The sequence below is a fragment of the Entelurus aequoreus genome, linkage group LG14 (assembly GCF_033978785.1).
Source record: "Entelurus aequoreus isolate RoL-2023_Sb linkage group LG14, RoL_Eaeq_v1.1, whole genome shotgun sequence".
NCBI classification, from domain to species: Eukaryota; Metazoa; Chordata; class Actinopteri; order Syngnathiformes; family Syngnathidae; genus Entelurus; species Entelurus aequoreus.
Genome location: NC_084744.1, coordinates 29797792 through 29820920, shown reverse-complemented (window position 1 = coordinate 29820920; position 23129 = coordinate 29797792). Strand labels below are relative to the sequence as shown.

Below are 23129 nucleotides of genomic sequence, written 5' to 3'. Positions count from 1 at the left end.
CCTCTCACACGTGATGACAAGGAGAAAAATAATTAGCCCACTCTTTGAGCTTCATCTGTTGCACAAATAGACTAATAGTCTGGACTGAGTGAAGCTGTTTTATTTATGTTTTGTGCCTTTTTCCCCATGCACTTTAAAGGATGGCTGTGTTTTCTACTAGTCTAGACTAAAGCAGTGTTTTATTTTTGTGCCTTTCTTGTTTTTATTTGCACATTTTTGTTACTCATACGAATACGTTAAGAACAGGGCAGATTGAGCCCAGTTTATAGTATACTTTGGACTGAAGCTGTGTGCCTTCATTGTTTTTGTAGCTGTTGTTTTGAGGCATGTTTGTAAAAAAAAAAAAAAAATGCACTTTGTGAAAGTCAAAGTTAACAGTGTTTCCCATAGTTGTAGTGGGTATCAGGATTATTTCAGGGAGAGCATGTCCCACATTCCAAACTGCTGTTTTGAGGCATGTTAAAAAAAATAATGCACTTTGTGACTTCAATAATAAATATGGCAGTGCCATGTTGGCATTTTTTTTCCATAACTTGAGTTGATTTATTTTGGAAAACCTTGTTACATTGTTTAATGCATCCAGCGGGGCATCACAACAAAATTAGGCATAATAATGTGTTCATTCCACGACTGTATATATCGCAGGGGTGTCCAAAGTGCGGCCCGGGGGCCATTTGCGGCCCGCAGCTAATTGTTTACCGGCCCGCCACACATTCTAGAAATGCTATTGCAAAAATTAAAAAAACATTTAAAAAAGTGGAATTAGGTGAAATCTAACTAGAAAAAGTTGCAATGTTGACACAAAGCTGCCATGAAGGCTGTTTTTCTTTTCTTTTGTCTATCTTTTTTCTTTTTTTGCCATTGCTCCAAAAAAAAAAAAAATCAATGTTATAATGAATTATTGACTTGTTCAACGCTCCAATTATTTTAAATATTTCACTTTAAAATGTTTTATGTGGGAAATATTGCATATATTGTGTGGTTGCCATACAAAAACATCAACATTTTATTTGACAAAAGAGCATAAAACCAACAAAACAATAGTTCAAACGTAAAATCGACAGATATATCTGAAGTTGAGCTCGTAACTTAAGTGTTGAAAGTTAAAAAAAAACTAATAGAAATGTATCACTCTGAGTGGGGCACCTTTTGGATCCCAAATATATTTAATGGGATTTTATTTATCTTTTCACTGTGATTACTCAAAAATGAATAATGAATCAATGGTGTCCTGCATTATTGATATTTTTAAGGCTCTAATTACCCACATCAAACATTGCTTTCTGAATGTTTTGGGCAGTGGGGGAAATACTGCATATTTCAGTTTTATTATAAAAAACTAAGTTGTCTTTGACAGAAAAGGCATACAACCTTTTTTGTTTTTTAAACTTTATATCAACCTAAAGTTGATATACTGTACAGATTTACTGTAAGTGTTATATAAATTTAAAAAAAATAATTTGACTTGTTTTTAACATTTTAAAGACTTAGACCAGGGGTCACCAACGCGCCAGGTAGCCCGTAAGGACCAGATGAGTAGCCCGATGGCCTGTTCTAAAAAGTAGCTCAAATACCAGCACTTACCAGTGAGCTGGTCTCGTTTTGCTCGACATTTTTAATTCTAAGAGAGACAAAACTCAAATAGAATTTGAAAATCCTAAAAAATATTGTAAAGACTTGGTCTTCACTTGTTTAAATAAATTCATTAATTTTTTGACTTTGCTTCTTATAACTTTCAGAAAGACAATTTTAGAGAAAAAATACAACCTTAAAAATGATTTTAGGATTTTTAAACACATATACCTTTTTACCTTTTAAATTCCTTCCTCTTCTTTCCTGACAATTTAAATCAATGTTCAAGTAAAATTTATTTTTTTTATTGTAAAGAATAATAAATACATTTTAATTTAATTCTTCATTTTAGCTTCTGTTTTTTGGACAAAGAATATTTGTGAAATATTTCTTCAAAGTTATTATGATTAAAATTCAAAACAATTATTCTGGCAAATCTAGAAAATCTTTAAAATCAAATTTGAATCTTATTTCAAAGTCTTTTGAATTTCTTTTAAAAATTTTGTTCTGGAAAATCTAGAAGAAATAATGATTTGTCTTTGTTAGAAATATAGCTTGGTCCAATTTGTTATATATTCTAACAAAGTGTAGATTGGATTTTAACCTATTTAAAACCTCATCAAAATTATAAAATTAATCTTAATCAGGAAAAATTACTAATAATGTTCCATAAATTATTTTTTTAATTTTTTCAAAAAGATTCGAATTAGCTAGAATTTCTCTTCTTTTTTTCGGTTGAATTTTGAGTTTTAAAGAGTTGAAATTGAAGATAAACAATGTTTCAAAATTTAATTGTCATTTTTTTCGTGTTTTCTCCTCTTTTAAACCGTTCAATTAAGTGTAAATATCATTAATTATTAATAATAACATAGAGTTAAAGGTAAATTGAGCAAATTGGCTATTTCTGGCAATTTATTTAAGTGTGTATCAAACTGGTAGCCCTTCGCATTAATCAGTACCCAAGAAATAGCTCTTGGTTTCAAAAAGGTTGGTGACCCCTGACTTAGACCCTTTATGGTCCCCGGGAGCCCTAAAGGTAAAAAACAAACAAAATCCATATATTTTGTTATGGTTTGAAAATGAAAAATATCAAAATGGCCCCCGCATGCTTTAATTTTTCTGTGTTTGGCCCTTAGTGGAAAAAGTTTGGACACCCCTGATATATCAGTATCAGTTGATATCGGAATCGGTAATTAAGAGTTGGACAATATCTGAATATCTGATACCGGCAAAAAAGCCATTATCGGACATCTCTAATTCCGACAAATGAAATTGCCCAGCAACAAATGTCTGCTTCTTAAAATGAGAATAACATTGATGGGAGAAATCCAACTCTCCAGTCCTAATGCTAGGTTCACACCAACGGCTCTTTGACGGCGCTTTAAAGCGGCGTTAAAGCGTAACAAAGCCTGATTAAAGCATGAGGGTCGTAATGGATCGTGGGAAAGCTTGTAGTGAAGCGGGACATGCGGCAAGTTCGCCAAAATTTTTTAAACGGTTTAAAAAAATTTGGCGCTCTGTCAAGGATGGAACAAAGCGCAGAGAGCGTATCAAAGCCTGACAAAGCTCAGCAAAGCTTGACTCAAAGCGTAGGAAAGCTTAACAGATCTTGGTTCAAAGCGCGGGCCCCAGCCTACAACTACAAATAGGAAGTGACTGTGATATTGACTAGTGGCATTGAATATAAAAAATAAAAGAAATGCCTTTTATTGTCAACTAGCATAAGAAAAGAAAGATAAATATTTATTAAGATGACAAAGAAATAAAAGAAATGAAGATATAAAACATAATAAATAATAAACATAATATAACAGAAAAAAAAGAGAAATTTAAAAAAATAAATGGATATAAAACATAATAAATAATAAACATAATATAACGGGAAAAAAAGAGAAATTTAAAAAATAAATGAATATAAAACATAATAAATAATAAATAATAAACATAATATAACGAAAAAAGAAGAGAAATTGAAAAAATAAATGAATAAAAAACATAATAAATAATAAACATAATATAACGAAAAAAGAAGAGAAATTGAAAAAATAAATGAATATAAAACATAATAAATAATAAACATAATATAACGGGAAAAAAAGAGAAATTGAAAAAACAAATGAATATAAAACATAATAAATAATAAACATAATATAACGGAAAAAAAAGAGAAATTGAAAAAACAAATGAATATAAAACATAATAAACATAATATAACGGGGAAAAAAGAGAAATTGAAAAAATAAATGAATATAAAACATAATAAATAATAAACACAATATAACGGAAAAAAAAGAGAAATTGAAAAAATAAATGAATATAAAAAATGTGTGGAAAACAGTATACTGAGTTTTTCACATTTTTTTTTACTTATTTGTTTATCATATTTCTCTTTTTATTACATTATGTGTTTTATCCTGTATATAATAAAACAAAAAGAGAAATAAAATAAATAGATAAATCTAAAAAAATGTGGGGAAAACTTAGTATACTGAGTTTTTCACATTTTTTTTTACTTATTTGTTTATCATATTTCTCTTTTTTATTATATTATGTGTGCACACGCAATTTATTCATCAAATCCACAAAATAATAATCACAGCATCTTCCAAATTGCACATAATTACATAACAATATCACATTTCAAAGTCATTATTACAAATTAATGTTCATAATGTTCATGACACATTAATTCCAATGCACAACAGAGCTTGATAATCGTGTCAGAGCCTGATTTAAAGTGTCAGGATCGCATCAAAGCATAATAAAGTTCAATAAAGCGTAATAAAACGTATCAAAACGTGATTTAAAGCATATCAAAGCGGCATCAAATCGTGAGGAACGGTAATTCGTACCCCCAAAGCGGCAACTAATTTGTATCAGAGCGTATCAAAGCATAACATTACTTCGGAGATCGGGATATTCGTGGAAAAATTGACAAAAATGACGGCGCTTTGCTCGCCGCTTTAAAGGGCGGCAAGCGCCGTTGGTGTGAACTAGGCATAAGCTTTCTTCCAACATGGCCCCCAGTACAATTGAGTCCAATAGCCCTGGTTTATGTCATATTCTCTTCATTTAATGGCGTAAGGATGTTTATGTAATGTCACACATGTCCATTTCAGGTGAAAAAGCTCATCAGTGTGAAGAATGTGGGAAGTGTTTCAGGCGCAACGACCACTTAACAGTCCACTACAAAAGCGTGCACTTGGGGGAGAAAGTGTGGCAGAAGTATGTTGTGACGATGACTTTATTATATTTGCATTATTCTTTGTTCTATGAATGCCAGTGACCGCCCTTTTTTCCTGTATGTCTTGTAGGTATAAAACGGCCATGCATCAGTGTGAGGTTTGCAAGAAAGAATTTAAAGGAAAGTCCAGTCTTGAAATGCACTTCAGGACCCACTCAGGTAATAGACTTAGACTTCGACAAACTTTAATGATCCACAGGGGAAATTGTTCCACACAGTAGCTCAGTTACAAAGGATGGAAAGGATAAGGATGGAAAGGATAATGCACACAAGGGCACAAAAACAGAGCATAAACAAAAGGTATAAAGTAGACTAAAAATGTACCATAGTAGCGATATAAAATATAATATTTACACATTATATATACACTATATAATATACACTACCGTTCAAAAGTTTGGGGTCACATTGAAATGTCCTTATTTTTGAAGGAATAGCACTGTACTTTTCAATGAAGATAACTTTAAACTAGTCTTAACTTTAAAGAAATGCACTCTATACATTGCTAATGTGGTAAATGACTATTCTAGCTGCAAATATCTACATAGGTGAGATTAGCTTCTAGGTGCAATATCTACATAGGTGTATAGAGGCCCATTTCCAGCAACTATCACTCCAGTGTTCTAATGGTACAATGTGTTTGCTCATTGGCTCAGAAGGCTAATCGATGATTAGAAAACCCTTGTGCAATCATGTTCACACATCTGAAAACAGTTTAGCTCATTACAGAAGCTACAAAACTGACCTTCCTTTGAGCAGATTGAGTTTCTGGAGCATCACATTTGTGGGGTCAATTAAACGCTCAAAATGGCCAGAAAAAGAGAACTTCCATCTGAAACTCGACAGTCTATTCTTGTTCTTAGAAATGAAGGCTATTCCACAAAATTGTTTGGGTGACCCCAAACTTTTGAACGGTAGTGTATACTGATATATTATTATAATATATTATATTGCTGTATAATATATACCGTATTTTTCGGAGTATAAGTCGCTCCGGAGTATAAGTCGCACCGGCCGAAAATGCATAATAAAGAAGGAAAAAAACATATATAAGTCGCATTTTTTGGGGAAATTTATTTGATAAAACCCAACCATGATGGGACAAAGCAAAACACTCTCTCCACACTTACCGTATTTTTCGGAGTATAAGTCACTCCGGAGTATAAGTCGCACCGGCTGAAAATGCATAATAAAGAAGGAAAAAAACATATAAGTCGCACTGGAGTATAAGTTGCATTTTTGGGGGGAAATGTATTTGATAAAAGCCAACACCAAGAATAGACATTTGAAAGGCAATTTAAAATAAATAAAGAATAGTGAACAACAGGCTGAATAAGTGTACGTTATATGAGGCATAAATAACCAACTGGTATGTTAACGTAACATATTATGGTAAGAGTCATTCAAATAACTATAACATATAGAACATGCTATACGTTTACCAAACAATCTGTCACTCCTAATCGCTAAATCCCATGAAATCTTATACGTCTAGTCTCTTACGTGAATTAGCTGAATAATATTATTTGATTTTTTTACGCTAATGTGTTAATAATTTCACACATAAGGCGCTCCTGAGTATAAGTCGCACCCCCGGCCAAACTATGAAAAAAAAAGCGACTTATAGTCCGAAAAATACGGTACAATATATAATAATATAATATTATAGTATGTATATAATAATAATAATAATTGCAGTAATCACATAAGTATTGATAGTAGTATTAGAAGAGCAAAGATATACCGTATTTGTACCTTTGAATTAGGGCTGGGCAAAATGGCTGAACACTGTATCACGTTATAAGTGTTTTATATTGGTCAATATTGATATTGTTTATGACCCATCGAAAATAAGGACCGGAAGAAAACTATATTACCTTATTACCAGTGAATTCTCTCTCTCTCTCTCTCTCTCTCTCTCTCTCTCTCTCTCTCTCTCTCTCTCTCTCTCTCTCTCTCTCTCTCTCTCTCTCTCTCTCTCTCTCTCTCTATCCATCTCTCTCTCTCTCTCTCTCCATCCATCTCTCTCTCTCTCTCTCTCTCTCCATCCATCCCTCTATCTATCCCTCCCTCCCTCCCTCCCTCTCTCTCTCTCTGTCTCTCTCTCTCTCCATTCATCCCTCTCTCTCTCTCTCTCTCTCTCTATCCCTCTCTATCTATCTATCTATCTCTCTCTCTCTCTCTCTCTCTCTCTCTCTCTCTCTCTCTCTCTCTCTCTCTCCATCCCTCGCTATCTATTTAATTCAATTCAATTCAATTCAAAGGGGCTTTATTGACATGGGAAACAAACGTTTACATTGCCAAAGCCAGCATTAAAACAATCAATCAAAACAATTAAAATGTATCAAACTTAAGCACCTATTGAAATTAAAAGTATGTACAATTAAAATATAGGTCTACTATACTAAAGATGTGTGTGAACAGAGCTGTGTCACATTACAGCTTTAAAAAATGTTAAGACTAATTTAAAATATAAGATTATAATAATAAAAAGTAATAAAATAAGGTAAACTATAGAGTTGTGCAAAACATTTAAATAAAGATGCATATGTATACATTCAAGTAAGGATCAAAACAATTAAAATGTATCAAACTTAAGCACCTATTGAAATTGAAATTAAAACTATGTACAATTAAAATATAGGTCTACTATACTAAAGAGCTGTGTGAACAGAGCTGTGTCACATTGCAACTTTAAAAATGTTAAGACTAATTAAAATATAACATTATAGTAATAAAATAAGATAAACTATAGAGTTGTGCAAAACGTTTAAATAAAGATGCATATATGTATACATTCAAGTAAAGATGGCTTAAAAATAGCAGCAGTTTTCCAAGTGTATTTGAACGTATATGCTCTGTTTGTGGTAGATCTATGTACAGATGTCCGTATAGTACAAATAGTGCAGGAATAGTCTTTATGGTGGTTGTATTCCATTGGATGTCCTTTTCTTGTCGCAACGGCTCACGAATCTCTCTCTCTCTCTCTCTCTCTCTCTCTCTCTCTCTCTCTCTCTCTCTCTCCATCTCACTCTCTCTCTCTCTCCATCATCCATCCATCCCCCTCTCTCTCTCCATCCATCCTTCCCTCTCTCTCTCTCCATCCATCCATCCCTCTCTCCCTCTCTCTCTCTATCGATCTATCTATCCATCTCTCTCTCTATCCATCCATCCCTCACTCCCTCTCTCTCTCTTTCTCTCTCTCTGTCTCTCTCTATCTATCTCTCTCTCTCATCCATCCCTTCCTCTCTATCTATCTATCCATCCATCCATCTCTCTCTCTCTCTCCATCCCCCTCTCTCTATTTCTCTCTCTTTCTCCATCCCTCTCTCTCTCTCTCTCTCTCTCTATCCATCTATCTCTCTCTCTCTCTCTTTCTCTCTATCCATCTCTCTATCTCTCTCTCTCTCCATCCATCCCTCTCTGTCTATTTATCCATCCATCCCTCCCTCCCTCCCTCCCTCTCTCTCTCTCTCTCTCTCTCTCTCTCATTCTCTCTCTCTCTCTCTCTCTCTCTCATTCTCTCTCTCTCTCTGTCTGTCTCTGTCTCTCTCTATCTCTCTCCATTCATCCCTCTATCTATTTCTCTCTCTCTCTCTCTCTCTCTCTCTCTCTCCCCACCCATCATCCCTCTCTCTCTCCATCCACCCCCCCTCTATCTATCTATCCATCTCTCTATCTCTCTCTCTCTCTCTCTCTCTTTCCATCCCCCCTCTCTCTATGTATCTCTCTCTCTCTCTCTCTCTCTCTCTCTCTCTCTCTCCTCTCTCTCTCTCTCTCTCTCTCTCTATCCATCGCTCTCTCTCTCTATCCATCTCTCTATCTCTCTCTCTCCATCCATCCCTCTATCTATCTATCTATCTATCTATCTATCTATCTATCTATCTATCTATCTATCTATCTATCTATCTATCTATCTATCTATCTATCTATCCATCTCTCTCTTTATCCATCCCTCCCTCCCTCCCTACCTCCCTGTCTGTCTGTCTGTCTCTCTCTCTGTCTCTCTCTATCTCTCTCTCTCTCTCTCCATCCATCCCTCCCTCCGTCCCTCCCTCCCTCCCTCCCTCCCTCCCTCCCTTTATCTATCTATCTATCTATATATGTATCTATCTATCTCTCTCTTTCTCTCTCCATCCATCATCCCTCTCTCTCTCTCCATCCATCCCCCCTCTATCCATCTCCCCTCTCTCTCTCTCTCTCTCTCTCTCTCTCTCTCTCTCTCTCTCTCTCTCTCTCTCTCTCTCTCTCTCTCTCTCTCTCTCTCTATCCCTCTCCCTCCCTCCCCCTCCCCCCTCTCCCTCCCAGTTATGTGCATCTACCCATATTCTCCATCTTTAACCATGCTGCATCGGCTGTATTTGATGTCCATGTTATCTCATGCTTCTGTGACAGGTGAGAAACCCTTCAGATGTCCAGAGTGCCCCCAGACCTTCCGGATCAAGAAGACCTTGACAAAGCACATGGTCATCCACTCTGACGACCGTCCTTTCAACTGCCAACACTGCAACGCCACCTTCAAAAGGAAAGACAAGCTCAAGTACCACGTGGACCACGTGCATTGCAACCGCTCGCCCGAGCCGCCCCTCGGAACGCCCGGCCAGGACAAGATGGGCCCGGATCCTTTTAGCGCAGAGCCGAAGTCAACGGTGCAGTCCGGCGACGCACCTACCAACGTGTGCGCCCCTGTCACCTTAGTCCCCGTCCAGATGGCAGGTGGCCAACTGGACGCTCACAGGACCGCCGCTCAGACGCACGGCATCGACAGCATGCAGCCTGAAGCGCAGCAGCAGCAGCAGAACTCTGCCTACCAGTCCGCCACAGAGCTGGCCTTTTTAGAGAAGTACACCATCGCACCACAGTCCGCCAACATTGTTCACCCCATGAGGCCCGATCAGATGCTGGATGCCCGAGAGCAGTCATACTTAGGAACGCTGCTCGGTTTGGAGTCGACTTCCTCCATGGAGGACGTTGTTAGAGTTACAATTACTTAAACAATATTACCGTATTGTCCAGGGAAAAAAAAAGCCGCACCCACTGCATTTGACCATATGCTAATTTTTTCCCATACAAGTCGCAGTTATATACATTGTGAAATTAGTTATTTACACAGAAATATTTTTAAAATGTTTATTTACACACCTTCATTGTTTCCAAACAATGTCTGTGACACGTATACTTGCCAACCCTCCCGATTATCCCCGGTAGACTCCCGAATTTCAGTGCCCGGGGGCAACAATTCTCCTGAATTTCTCCCGATTTCCACCCGGACAACAATATTGGGGGCGTGCCTTAAAGGCACTGCCTTTAGCGTCCTCTACAACCTGTCGCCACGTCCGCTTTTCCTCCATACAAACAGCGTGCCGGCCCAGTCACATAATATATGCGGCTTTTACACACACACAAGTAAATGCAAGGCATACTTGGTCAACAGCCATACAGGTCACACTGAGGGTGTCCGCATAAACAACTTTAACACTGTTACAAATATGCGCCACACTGTGAACCCACACCAAACAAGAATGACAAACACATTCCGGGAGAACATTTGCACCGTAACACAACATAAACACAACATAAACACAACAGAACAAATACCCAGAACCCCTTGCAGCACTAACTCTTCCGGGACGCTACAATATACACCCCCGCTACCACCAACCCCCCTCCCCCCCACCCCATCTCCCGAATTCAGAGGTCTCAAGGTTGGCAAGTATGGTGACACGGCAGTAAAACGGCTGCTCAAACAAAACAGAAGTCATCGTCATGGACCCACTAGCTGCGTAAGCTAGCTCTCCAATCAGCTAAACAGAGTCAATAACTCCACGGTGACGTCTTGGTAAATTTACTGAAAAATGTGTGCAACTGAAACAATACCAAAAGAATGCCATTGCAATGATAGCTAATGTTAACGACGCTAGCTTGATTACATTACGATATGCATGAAAATTCTCTTACAGACATCACACATTGGACGATTTAGTAAGTACCGTATTTTTCGGATTATAAATCGCTCCGGAGTATAAGTCGCACCGGCCGAAAATGCATAATAAAGAAGGAAAAAAACATAGATACATTTTTTGTCAGTCCCTTACAAGTTTCTCGCTTACTCCAAACTTTCTTTTTCGATTGCCGTTTTCTGCTGCATATTTCACTACTTCCAGCTGGTAACCTGCAGTATATGATTTCCTTTTCGGTGCCACTTTTGTTCAGCCCTTCTCAGTTTTTATAAGTTACCGCCAATGTTGAAATGATCCATTTTCACAGGTACGGAAGTAGCAGCAGGTAGCATCTTTTTTTTTCACAATGCACTTCTGCCATGACCCGCCCCCGCCAAATTTTTATTGGTTGACGTGTGTGTGTGACGATTGCTGATATACGCCTAGTCTCTTACGTGAATGAGATAAATAATATTATTCGATATTTTACGGTAATGTGTTAATAATTTCACACATAAGTCGCTCCTGACTATAAGTCGCACCCCCCGACTTATATTTTTTTCACTATGAAGAAAACTGTGATTTATAATCCAAAATAATACGGTATGAATTGTTTTAGTTATATTGTAAAACTTACAACGTTGATGAATGAAGAATCCACACGAGTAGAAACGCTATGGACGATGAGAAGACGGAACAACACTTCTACTTCCGGTTCATAGCTTTAAACAGCAGGAAACACTTGTAGGCATTCACCCAGCAGCACCCGCAGTGAGCAAACACATCCAAAAAAATGGCACCATAGCACAAACAATAACACATGCATGTTTTTAATGAAACCTATTCGCTTTAGCAAAGAAAAATCCATAAATTAGCCACACTGTTTTATAAGCCGCGGGGTTCAAAGTGTAGGGAAAAAAAGTAGCGACTTATAGTCCGGAATTTACCGTATAGGTTATCTAAATGACATTTAAGATGCTTTAGTATTCTTGCAAAAAGGGACAACAATTATTGTCAAAAGCAGCTTATTTTTCGGAGTATAAGTCGCACCGGCCGAAAATGCATAATAAAGAAGGAAAAAAAAACATATATAAGTCGCACCGGAGTATAAGTCGCACCGGAGTATAAGTCGCACTGGAGTATAAGTCGCACTGGAGTATAAGTCGCACCAGAGCATAAGTCGTACCGGGCGAAAATGCATTAAAAAAAAAAACAATTAAAAAAAAAACATATATAAGTCGCACCGGAGTATAAGCCGCTCCGGAGTATAAGCCGCACCGGAGTATAAGCCGCACCGGAGTATAAGCCGCACCGGAGTATAAGCCGCTCCGGAGTATAAGTCGCTCCGGAGTATAAGTCGCACCGGAGCATAAGTCACTCCGGAGCATAAGTCGCACCGGAGTATAAGTCGCACCGGAGTATAAGTCGCTCCGGAGTATAAGTCGCTCCGGAGCATAAGTCGCACCGGCCAAAAATGCATAATAAAGAAGAAAAAAAACATATATAAGTCGCACCGGAGTATAAATCGCTCCGGAGCATAAGTCGCATGGAGTATAAGTCGTACCGGGCGAAAATGCATAATAAAGAAGAAAAAAAACATATATAAGTCGCTCCGGAGTATAAGTCGCACCGGAGTATAAGTCGCACCGGAGTACAAGTCGCACCGGAGTATAAGTCGCACCAGAGTATAAGTTGCTCCGGAGTATAAGTCACACCGGCTGAAAATGCACAATAAAGAAGGGAAAAAACATATATAAGTCGCACTGGAGTATAAGTCGCATTTTTTGGGGAAATGTATTTGATAAAAGCCAACACCAAGAATAGACATTTGAAAGGCAATTTCAAATAAATCAAGAATAGTGAACAACAGGCTGAATAAGTGTACGTTATATGAGGCATAAATAACCAACTGGTATGTTAACGTAACATATTATGGTAAGAGTCATTCAAATAACTATAACATATAGAACATGCTATACGTTTACCAAACAATCTGTCACTCCTAATCGCTAAATCCCATGAAATCTTATACGTCTAGTCTCTTACGTGAATGAGATAAATAATATTATTTGATATTGTACGGTAATGTTAATAATTTCACACATAAGTCGCCCCTGAGTATAAGTCGCACCCCCGGCCAAACTATGAAAAAAAACTGCGACTTATAGTCCAAAAAAACACGGTACTTGTTCAGGGATGCTACCTTTGCTAAACGCACTCTACCATTGTTTCTGTGCCCTGACCCAGAACGCAACACTCGACAGTTCAATCAGTATAAGGCTGCAACGATTAATCAATGAATTTGATTTACATTATAAATATTATTAACTGTTTGAGTGAAACTAAAAAAAAAAAGATGAAAATCTGGCCTAAGAGGAATGCCCGGAACTTTAAATACGCGGACCTAGTTCCCACACGGCCGCTGCAATCGGGCGCAGACTAGAGCAACAGTGGGGTGCCGTGATGTGTGGCGGCGAACAACAGAGATTTTAGCTTTTTTTTATTAATGCACACGTGTTAAAAGTGCAATTTTAATCTTGATTATACGGAGCCCCTAAAAGGACATTGGGGGGGGGGGGGGGGGGGGGGGGGGGGATTTTATAATTTTTTTTTTTTTTTTTTTTGCAAGAGCAACTTTTTTTAAAGTTATAAAAAAATAAAATAAAATGTTTTTTTTTTTTAGTTTTTTTTTTTAGACATGTATCGTGCGCACGAGAAAGTTTCTTGTGCGCAGGAGATACATGTCTAAAAAAATTTAAAAAAATAATTACACATTTTTTTTTTATATAACTTTATAAAAAGTTTCTCGTGCGCAAAGAAACTTTTTAGAAGGTTATAAAAATAAAAAAAATTTATTTTTTTTTTAGTTTTTTTTTTTTAGACATGTATCTCGTATGCACGAGAGAGTTTCTTGTGCACACCAGATACTGTCTAAAAAAATTTAAAAAATTAAATTTAAATTTTTTTTATATAACTTTATAAAAAAATAAAATAAATGTTGTTTTTTTTTTGTTTGTTTTTTTTAGACATGTATCTCGTGCGCACGAGAAAGTTTCTTGTGCGCAGGAGATACATGTCTAAAAAAATAAAAATAAAAACTTTAAAAAAAAAATGTTTTATATAACTATAAAAAGTTTCTCGTGCGCACGAGATACATGTCTTAAAAAAATAATAAAAATAATTATTTAAAAAAAACATGTCCCTGTATGATTATGTGGATTTATTCGACAAAAAAGAATGAATGTTCGCAGAAAATCGTTTTTTATTTCAACTATTTTACCTCAAATGTGCATTGAAGCTGTAAGTGTGTTTTATCCGATTAATCGAAGAAACTAATCGATTACTTGATTACCAAAATAATCGAAAGCCGCAGCCTTAAATCAGATGTTACTGATCAAAGTCAGGGCATAATACTTATGACTGGCGCCCCCTATTAGGAAAAGTATCGATGACTTATGGACAGCTATTTGCAAAGTTAACCTCCGAGGGCCTCATCTAATAAGATTAAAAACGACACATGCAAAATAACGTGTGGAAACTATAAAATTGCGCGTACTATTAGTAGGCCGGTTGTGGGTGATCACCTAAGATGGCGTGTACAATCGATAACAAGTGCAAAAAGTGGTGCTGCCACCTTTGCACTTTTGCAGATTACGTTTTTGTGTGTATACTGTCAGGTTCAAACACTGATGACATCTATTGAACAAGACAAGAAGCAAGGAATTAAACAGAGACAGAATTAAATTTGGCTCCATGAGGAGAAACGCGTGCACCTGTACCCTTGCACAGTGTTCCACGCTCTGAAGAAAGATTGTACGCCGCCTCTTTTATTTGGACTTTCCCTGATTACATGGCAACAGCTGTTTCTAAAGGGAGGGGGGTCGTAAACAGCCACTGCCTTTGGATACAAAACAGTTAAAAGAAGAGGTCGCCTAGAGGGGAGTTTTTTGCTGTTTTTCTGTGTGTAGTGTTTTAGTTCTTGTCTTGCGCTCCTATTTTAATGGCTTTTTGTCTTTTTTTGGTATTTTCCAGTAGCAGTGTCATGTCTTCCTTTGAGTGATATTTCCCGCATCTACTTTGTTTTAGCAATCAAGAATATTTCAGTTGTTTTTATCCTTCTTTGTGAGGACATTGTTGATTGTCATGTCATGTTCGGATGTATAATGTGGACGCCGTCTTTGCTCCACAGTAAGTCTTTGCTGTCGTCCAGCATTCTGTTTTTGTTTACTTTGCAGCCTGTTCAGTTTTACTTTGGTTCTGCATAGCCTTCCCTAAGCTTCAATGCCTTTTCTTAGGTGCACTCACCTTTTGTTTATTTTTTGTTTAAGCATTAGATACCTTTTTACCTGCACGCTGCCTCCCGCTGTAAAGAATTAAAGCTGCAAGCAGCGATGGACGGGACCGACTTTGACGGCACATCTAATCCAAACCGGAGCAGTAATTAAAACTCTTTCGTCACTTTTAATCAGAAGGGTTCAATCTCTCTCCTGTGCTAGTTTGAAGCCGACAGGACAAACACGCTCAGAGGAGATAATGTTTGAAAAAAGGTGACCGGTTTTTACAAAACTTTTGTTTTGAAGGGGGAATTGCAAACTTTCCTGTTGATTTTTGCTGGGGGTTGTCAATATATGAAATGTAGGTCTAAGTGAGACCTACATAGAGGTTTTTGTTTCATGTCTCTAAGACATTCCTACTGGAAGTTACAAGCAGTTTTGTCTTGAGTTTTCTTCCTAGGAGCAGTTGTGTCTGTGTTTTCTTCCTGGGGGGCGCTAGAGCGCAATTTTGAGTTTTGGGGTTGGGTTTTTTTTATGAGAGCGCAATTTTTGCCAGTGCTCCTGTGCTAGTTTGAAGCCGACACGACAAACGCGCTCAGAGGAGATAATGTTTGAAAAAAGGTGACCGGTTTTTACAAAACTTTTGTTTTGAAGGGGGAATTGCAAACTTTCCTGTTGATTTTTGCTGGGGGTTGTCAATATATGAAATGTAGGTCTAAGTGAGACCTACATAGAGGTTTTTGTTTCATGTCTCTAAGACATTCCTACTGGAAGTTACAAGCAGTTTTGTCTTGAGTTTTCTTCCTAGGAGCAGTTGTGTCTGTGTTTTCTTCCTAGGGGGCGCTAGAGCGCAATTTTGTGTTTTGGGGTTGGGTTTTTTTATGAGAGCGCAATTTTTGCCAGTGCTCCTGTGCTAGTTTGAAGCCGACACGACGAACGCGCTCAGAGGAGATAATGTTTGAAAAAAGGTGACCGGTTTTGGTCACCTTCTACTGATATGGAAGAGTATTACACGGTTAGTCTGCCGAGCTCTAGACAGCACCGACACTCAACAACAACACATCATTTGCAGACTATAATTACTGCTTTGCAAAAAATATTTTTAACCCAAATAGGTGAAATTAGATCATCTCCTAGTGGTTGAAAAACACGGCCTTAGAGTGATTTTGCATTAGTATTGTGGGCTTGTGTATATTCTGCATATTCATGAAAACAAAGTTACAGTTTTATAAGTCCAGTTTCAGTTGAAAGATGTGATAGTCTAACAGTCGCCATTTGTGGATAAGATAAGTACATCAGGTCAATAACCGGGAATTGTACTTTGAAGCGTGCACAGAATTGACTTAATCTGACTCAGTCCAAACAAGCTTCCCCACTAATGACACACACACACAAATCAACATACATGGTCGCAAATTACACAACCTGCTCACTGAACTTGGTGGATTTTATACAAAAACTAAACATTCAAGCACCGTTTATCATTCAAAACTACACACATTTAAATCCACAGCAATGCAAAACACTCTCTCCACACTTATCTATGATTGGCGCATTTTAGCTGCTTGATATTTCTCATTGATTATAACACTTAAAGGAGGCGATGTATAAGTAACATACATACACACACACACACTTTTTTGTATTTCTTACCTTCTTTTGACCTCCGAAAAATGCCTACCTCTTTAGGACCTCCCTTTCTAGATATATAAAGATTTGCATTTACAACATTAATAATATATACATACCGCATTTTTCGGAGTATAAGTCGCTCCGGAGTATAAGTCGCTCCGGAGTATAAGTCACACCGGAGCATAAGTCGCACCGGAGCATAAGTCGCACCGGAGTATAAGTCGCTCCGGAGTATAAGTCGCACCGGCCAAAAATGCATAATAAAGAAGAAAAAAAAAACACATTAAAGTCGCACCGGAGTATAAGTCGCACCGGAGTATAAGTCGCACCAGAGTATAAGTCGCACTGGAGTATAAGTCGCACCGGAGCATAAGTCGTACCGGGCGAAAATGCATAATAAAGAAGAAAAGAAAAAAAACCCATATATAAGTCGCACCGGAGTATAAGCCGCACCGGAGTATAAGTCGCACCGGGGTATAAGTCGCACCGGGGTATAAGTCGCACCGGGGCATAAGTCGCACCGGGGTATAAGTCGCTCCGGGGTATAAGTCGCACCGGGGTATAAGTCGCTCCGGAGCATAAGTCGCACCGGAGCATAAGTCGCACCGGAGCATAAGTCGCACCAGAGCATAAGTCGCACCGGGGTATAAGGCGCACCGGGGTATAAGTCGCTCCGGAGTATAAGTCGCACCGGAGTATAAGTCGCACCGGAGCATAAGTCGCACCGGAGCATAAGTCGCACCGAAGTATAAGTCGCTCCGGAGTATAAGTCGCACCGGCCAAAAATGCATTATAAAGAAGAAAAAAAAAACATACATAAGTCGCACCGGAGTATAAGTCGCACCGGAGTATAAGTCGCACCGGAGCATAAGCCGTACCGGGCAAAAATGCATAATAAAGAAGAAAAAAAAAACATATAAGTCGCACCGGAGTATAAGCCGCACCGGAGCATAAGTTGCACCGGAGTATAAGTCGCTCCGGAGTATAAGTCGCACCAGCCAAAAATGCATAATAAAGAAGAAAAAAAACATATATAAGTCCCACCGGAGTATAAATCGCTCCGGAGCATAAGTCGCACCGGAGTACAAGTCGCACCAAAGTATAAGTCGCACTGGAGTATAAGTCGCACCGGGCAAAAATGCATAATAAAGAAGAAAAAAACCCATATATAAGTCGCACCGGAGTATAAGTCGCTCCGGAGTACAAGTCGCTCCGGAGTACAAGTCGCACCGGAGTACAAGTCGCACCGGAGTACAAGTCGCACCGGAGTATAACTTGCACCGGAGTATAAGTCACACCGGCCGAAAATGCACAATAAAGAAGGAAAAAAACATATATAAGTCGCACTGGAGTATAAGTCGCATTTTTTGGGGAAATGTATTTGATAAAAGCCAACACCAAGAATAGACATTTGAAAGGCAATTTAAAATAAATAAAGAATAGTGAACAACAGGCTGAATAAGTGTACGTTATATGAGGCATAAATAACCAACTGGTATGTTAACGTAACATATTATGGTAAGAGTCATTCAAATAACTATAACATATAGAACATGCTATACGTTTACCAAACAATCTGTCACTCCTAATCGCTAAATCCCATGAAATCTTATACGTCTAGTCTCTTACGTGAATGAGATAAATAATATTATTTGATATTTTACGGTGATGTGTTAATCATTTCACACATAAGTCGCTCCTGAGTATAAGTCGCCAAACTATGAAAAAAAACTGCGACTTATAGTCCGAAAAATATGGTATCTATGATTGCCGCATTTTAGCTGCTTGATATTTCTGATTGATTATAACACTTAAAGGAGGCGATATATAAGTAACATACATACATACATACACACACACTTTCTTGTATTTCTTACCTTCTTGTGACCTCCGAAAAATGCCTACCTCTTTTGGACCACCCTTTCTAGATATATAAAGATTGGCATTTACAACATTAATAATATATACCGTATTTTTCGGACTATAAGTCGCTTTTTTTTCATGGTTTGTGCAACTTATACTCAGGAGCGACTTATGTGTGAAATGATTAACACATTAGCGTAAAATATCAAATAATATTATTTATCTCATTCACGTAAGAGACTAGACGTATAAGATTTCATGGGATTTAGCGATTAGGAGTGACAGATTGTTTGGTAAACGTATAGCATGTTCTATATGTTATAGTTATTTGAATGACTCTTACCATAATATGTTACGTTAACATACCAGTTGGTTATTTATGCCTCATATAACGTACACTTATCCAGCCTGTTGTTCACTATTCTTTATTTATTTTAAATTGCCTTTCAAATGTCTATTCTTGGTGTTGGCTTTTATCAAATACATTTCCCCAAAAAATGCGACTTATACTCCAGTGCGACTTATATATGTTTTTTTCCTTCTTTATTATGCATTTTCGGCCGGTACGACTTATACTCCAAAAAATACGGTAAGCTTTTTAACTAATCGTTTTGTTGGGTTTTTTTCGAATTTTTTGTTTGTAATTGTTTTTTAATCTTCATTGTTTACTTCAAGTTATTACAGTATGTCTCTGTATACATATTCCTTTTTTTAAAAAAAAATTTAAATTAATTTTGGCCAAAGGGGGCGCATTTAAATTCCTTACACACACTTGTTATTTCATATGTTGGCCAGAAGGGGAGCACTTTTAAAAGTTAAAGTATCACTGATAGTCACACACACACACACTAGGTGTGGGGAAATTACTCTCTGCATTTGACCCATCCCCTTGTTCCACACCCTGGGAGATGAGGGGAGCAGTGAGCAGCGGCGGTGGCCGCGCTCTGGAATCATTTTGATTGATTTAACCCCCAATCCCAACCCCTGATGCTGAGTGCCAAGCAGGGAGGTAATGGCTCCCATTTTTTTATAGACCGACACACAATCAATTTTGAAAAATCCCTCCTCTTTGGGACCACCCTAATTTTGATAGATTTCACCACCAGGGGTGCCAATGAGATTTGCATTGGGACCATAATTCCGGTCCTAAATTGTTCACCGGTTTTCATATGGAAGGTACTTTTCCTTGTCGGTGTCTCAAGTAGGGTAGAAATACAAGAACACACACACGTTTTTTTACATATAATTACTTCACCTGCAGTCGGCTTTCGGCCCCTGGTCAGTTTTCTTTATCCCAAAAGTTTAGACACATCTGCACTAAATGGATTTTTGCTCATTTAAGCACAAGCTTAATACGTCAGCTTTGCATGCGCTCTCGAGTTTGCACGTGTTTTAATACACGCAAACCTTTTAGTCGGCCAGGACCTAAATACGTTTTCTATTGGGTGGTGGCCTTGTTATTTTAACCTATCTTGCTCAAATTGCACAGACACTTAAAGGTATACACCTGATTTTCTGGTGATTGTTGAACTATCAAATCAAAAAATCGTATTTGTCCGAAATTGATTGATTGCATACATTTTGTTTACATCTATAGCAGATCACATGAACTGATGAAACCTACAAAACCTAAACAGATTTTCAATATATTTAGCAATCTCTTCTTCCTGAGGAGACCAATTTTTGAAGTGGAATTATTTCCTATTCTTGCTTGATGTACAGCTTAAGTTGTTCAACAGGCTTCATAATGCACCACACATTTTCAATTGGAGACAGGTCTGGACTACAGGCAGGCCAGTCTAGTACCCGCACTCTTTTACTACAAAGCTACGCTGTTGTAACAAATTGCTGAAATAAGCAGGGGCGACCATGAAAAAGACATTGCTTGGATGGCAACATACAAAACCTTTCAGCATTAATGGCGCCTTCACAGATGTGTAAGTTACTCATGTCTTGGGCACTAATACACCCCCATACCATCACACATGCTGGCTTTTCCACTTTGCGCCTATAACAATCCGGATGCTTCTTTTCCTCTTTGGTCCGAAGGACACGACGTCCACAGTTTCCAAAAACAATTTGAAATGTGGACTCGTCAGACCACAGAACACTTTTCCACTTTGCATCAGTCCATCTTAGTCGAGCTCACGCCCAGCGAAGCCGAGGGCATTTCTGGGTGTTGTTGATAAATGGTTTTCGCCTTGCATAGGAGAGTTTTAACTTGCACTTACAGATGTAGCGACCAACTGTAGTTACTGACAGTGGTTTTCTGAAGTGTTCCTGAGCCCATGTGGTGATATCCTTTACACACTGATGTCGGTTTTTGATGCAGTACAGCCTGAGGGATCAAAGGTCACGGGCTTAGCTGCTTACATGCAGTGATTTCTCCAGATTCTCTGAATTGTATTATGATATTACTGACCGTAGATGGTGAAATCCCTAAATTCCTTGCAATAGCTGGTTGAGAAAGGTTTTTCTTAAACTGTTCGACAATTTGCTCACGCATTTGTTGACAAAGTGGTGACCCTCGCCCCATCCTTGTTTGTGAATGACTGAGCATTTCATGGAAGCTGCTTTTATACCCAATCATGGCACCCACCTGTTCCCAATCTGCCCGTTCACCTGTGGGATGTTCCAAATAAGCTGATGAGCATTCCCCAACTTTCCCAGTCATTTTTGCCACTTGTGCCAGCTTTTTTGAAACATGTCGCAGGCATCAAATTCCAAATTAACTAATATTTTCAAAAAATAACAAAGTTTACCAGTTGGAACATTAAATATCTTGTCTTTGCAGTCTATTCAATTGAATATAGGTTGAAAAGGATTTGCTAATCATTGTATTTTTTTTATTTTATTTACTATTTACACAACGTGCCAACTTCACTGGTTTGGGGTTTTTGTAAGTCAAATTAGTTCAACATTTTGTCTCAACAAAATAGTTATTAAAAATAATGAAGTTGTTCTATCAGCAAGTAAGACAGGTTAGTCTTAGAATCAAAATAGCCATACTGATAAGAATACAATTTGTGAAGCTGTACATTTCCATGTGGCACAAATATTAAATAATAAATGTGAAACTATGTACTGTCAGGTTCAAACACTGATGACATCTATTAAACAAGACAAGAGGCAAAGAATCAAACAGAGGCAGACTTCAATTTGGACTCAATATTGAGGAGAAAAGGTGGACCTGTAACATCTTACAGTGTCACCCACGCTCTGCCAAAAGATTGTACTCCTCCTTCTTTATTTGACTTTCTCCCACCACCTGCCCATACCCGCTTTCAGAGGGAAGTGGGTCGTAAACAGCGTTGCCTTTTGGTTACCGAACAGTTCAAAAGAAGAGGTCGTAAAATAGTTCAAAAAGAGTTCGTCTGGAAATTGGGCAGATCCTGCCATCTGTCCGCTTTGAAGTCACGGTGGAGTTTTACGAGCCTTCCTCCTGGTAGGCCCCAAAGACAGCTCCCGTCTCCCGGCCAGGAACTCAATGTAATACAAAGCTTTTGTGATAATTTAGAAACAATTATTCTAACATGTACTAATGTAATCGTTGGAATTATTGTACTTGAATTTTTTGTTTTCATACCTTCTTTTTTCCCACACAGGAAGTGAACTAAACTTAAACATGGACATGTGGGAATGAATGAGCAGTAATTAACATGGAAAAGGAGTAGAATTAAATATGAAATGTCCTCCAATAAGCACACAAAGTTGTTGTTTTCTTCTATTTTAGTGAAGTCATTTACAAAAGGTCAACATGCTAGTCTATAGGCTACCAGGAGCTCGCACCTACACAACAGCTAAGCGCACAAGCTAGACATAAGTAATAATGATTGAACAATATTGCAGTGTAAAACAGCACATTTTTCCCCCCAATATAAACAAGTAGTTGCATATTACTCACACATACAAAGTCTCCGAGGCAAAAGCGTATTAGAAAGTATGCAGTAACAAACGTGTCCGCACCATTCAACTTCTTCTTGTGAGCTTGATTTGATGCCTTCCAGATTTTAAATGTTCATGTTTATCATTCCGAGCAGTGTTCTCTTTTTGAGTCATTTCACTTGATGAGGCTTTTAGAACACTCCGCACTACGAAACAATGCAAGTATGTACAAACCCCCGTTTCCATATGAGTTGGGAAATTGTGTTAGATGTTAATATAAACGGAATACAATGATTTGTAAATCCTTTTCAACCCATATTCAGTTGAATGCACTACAAAGACAACATATTTGATGTTCAAACTCATAAACTTTATTATTTTTTTGCAAATAATAATTAACTTAGAATTTCATGGCTGCAACACGTGCCAAAGTAGTTGGGAAAGGGCATGTTCACCACTGTGTTACATGGCCTTTCCTTTTAACAACACTCAGTAAACGTTTGGGAACTGAGGAGACACATTTTTGAAGCTTCTCAGGTGGAATTCTTTCCCATTCTTGCTTGATGTACAGCTTAAGTTGTTCAACAGTCCGGGGGTCTCCCTTGTGCTATTTTAGGCTTCATAATGCGCCACACATTTTCAATGGGAGACAGGTCTGGACTACAGGCAGGCCAGTCTAGTACCCGCACTCTTTTACTATGAAGCCACGTTGATGTAACA

At 38.0% G+C, this 23129-nt stretch overlaps 1 protein-coding gene across 2 annotated transcripts in view; it reads left to right on the top strand.

The window, feature by feature from the left end:
• zbtb41 (zinc finger and BTB domain containing 41) overlaps positions 1 to 11920 on the top strand; it is a 41566-nt gene extending 29646 nt beyond the window's left edge. For both annotated transcript variants that reach the window (XM_062069566.1, XM_062069567.1), the window contains exons 9-11: positions 4692 to 4797; positions 4887 to 4975; positions 9212 to 11920. In XM_062069566.1, coding sequence (XP_061925550.1) covers positions 4692 to 4797; positions 4887 to 4975; positions 9212 to 9810 — 794 coding nt within the window. In that variant the 3' untranslated portion in view covers positions 9811 to 11920. The remainder of the gene's footprint in view (positions 1 to 4691; positions 4798 to 4886; positions 4976 to 9211) is intronic.
• The last annotated feature ends 11209 nt before the right edge of the window (positions 11921 to 23129 follow it).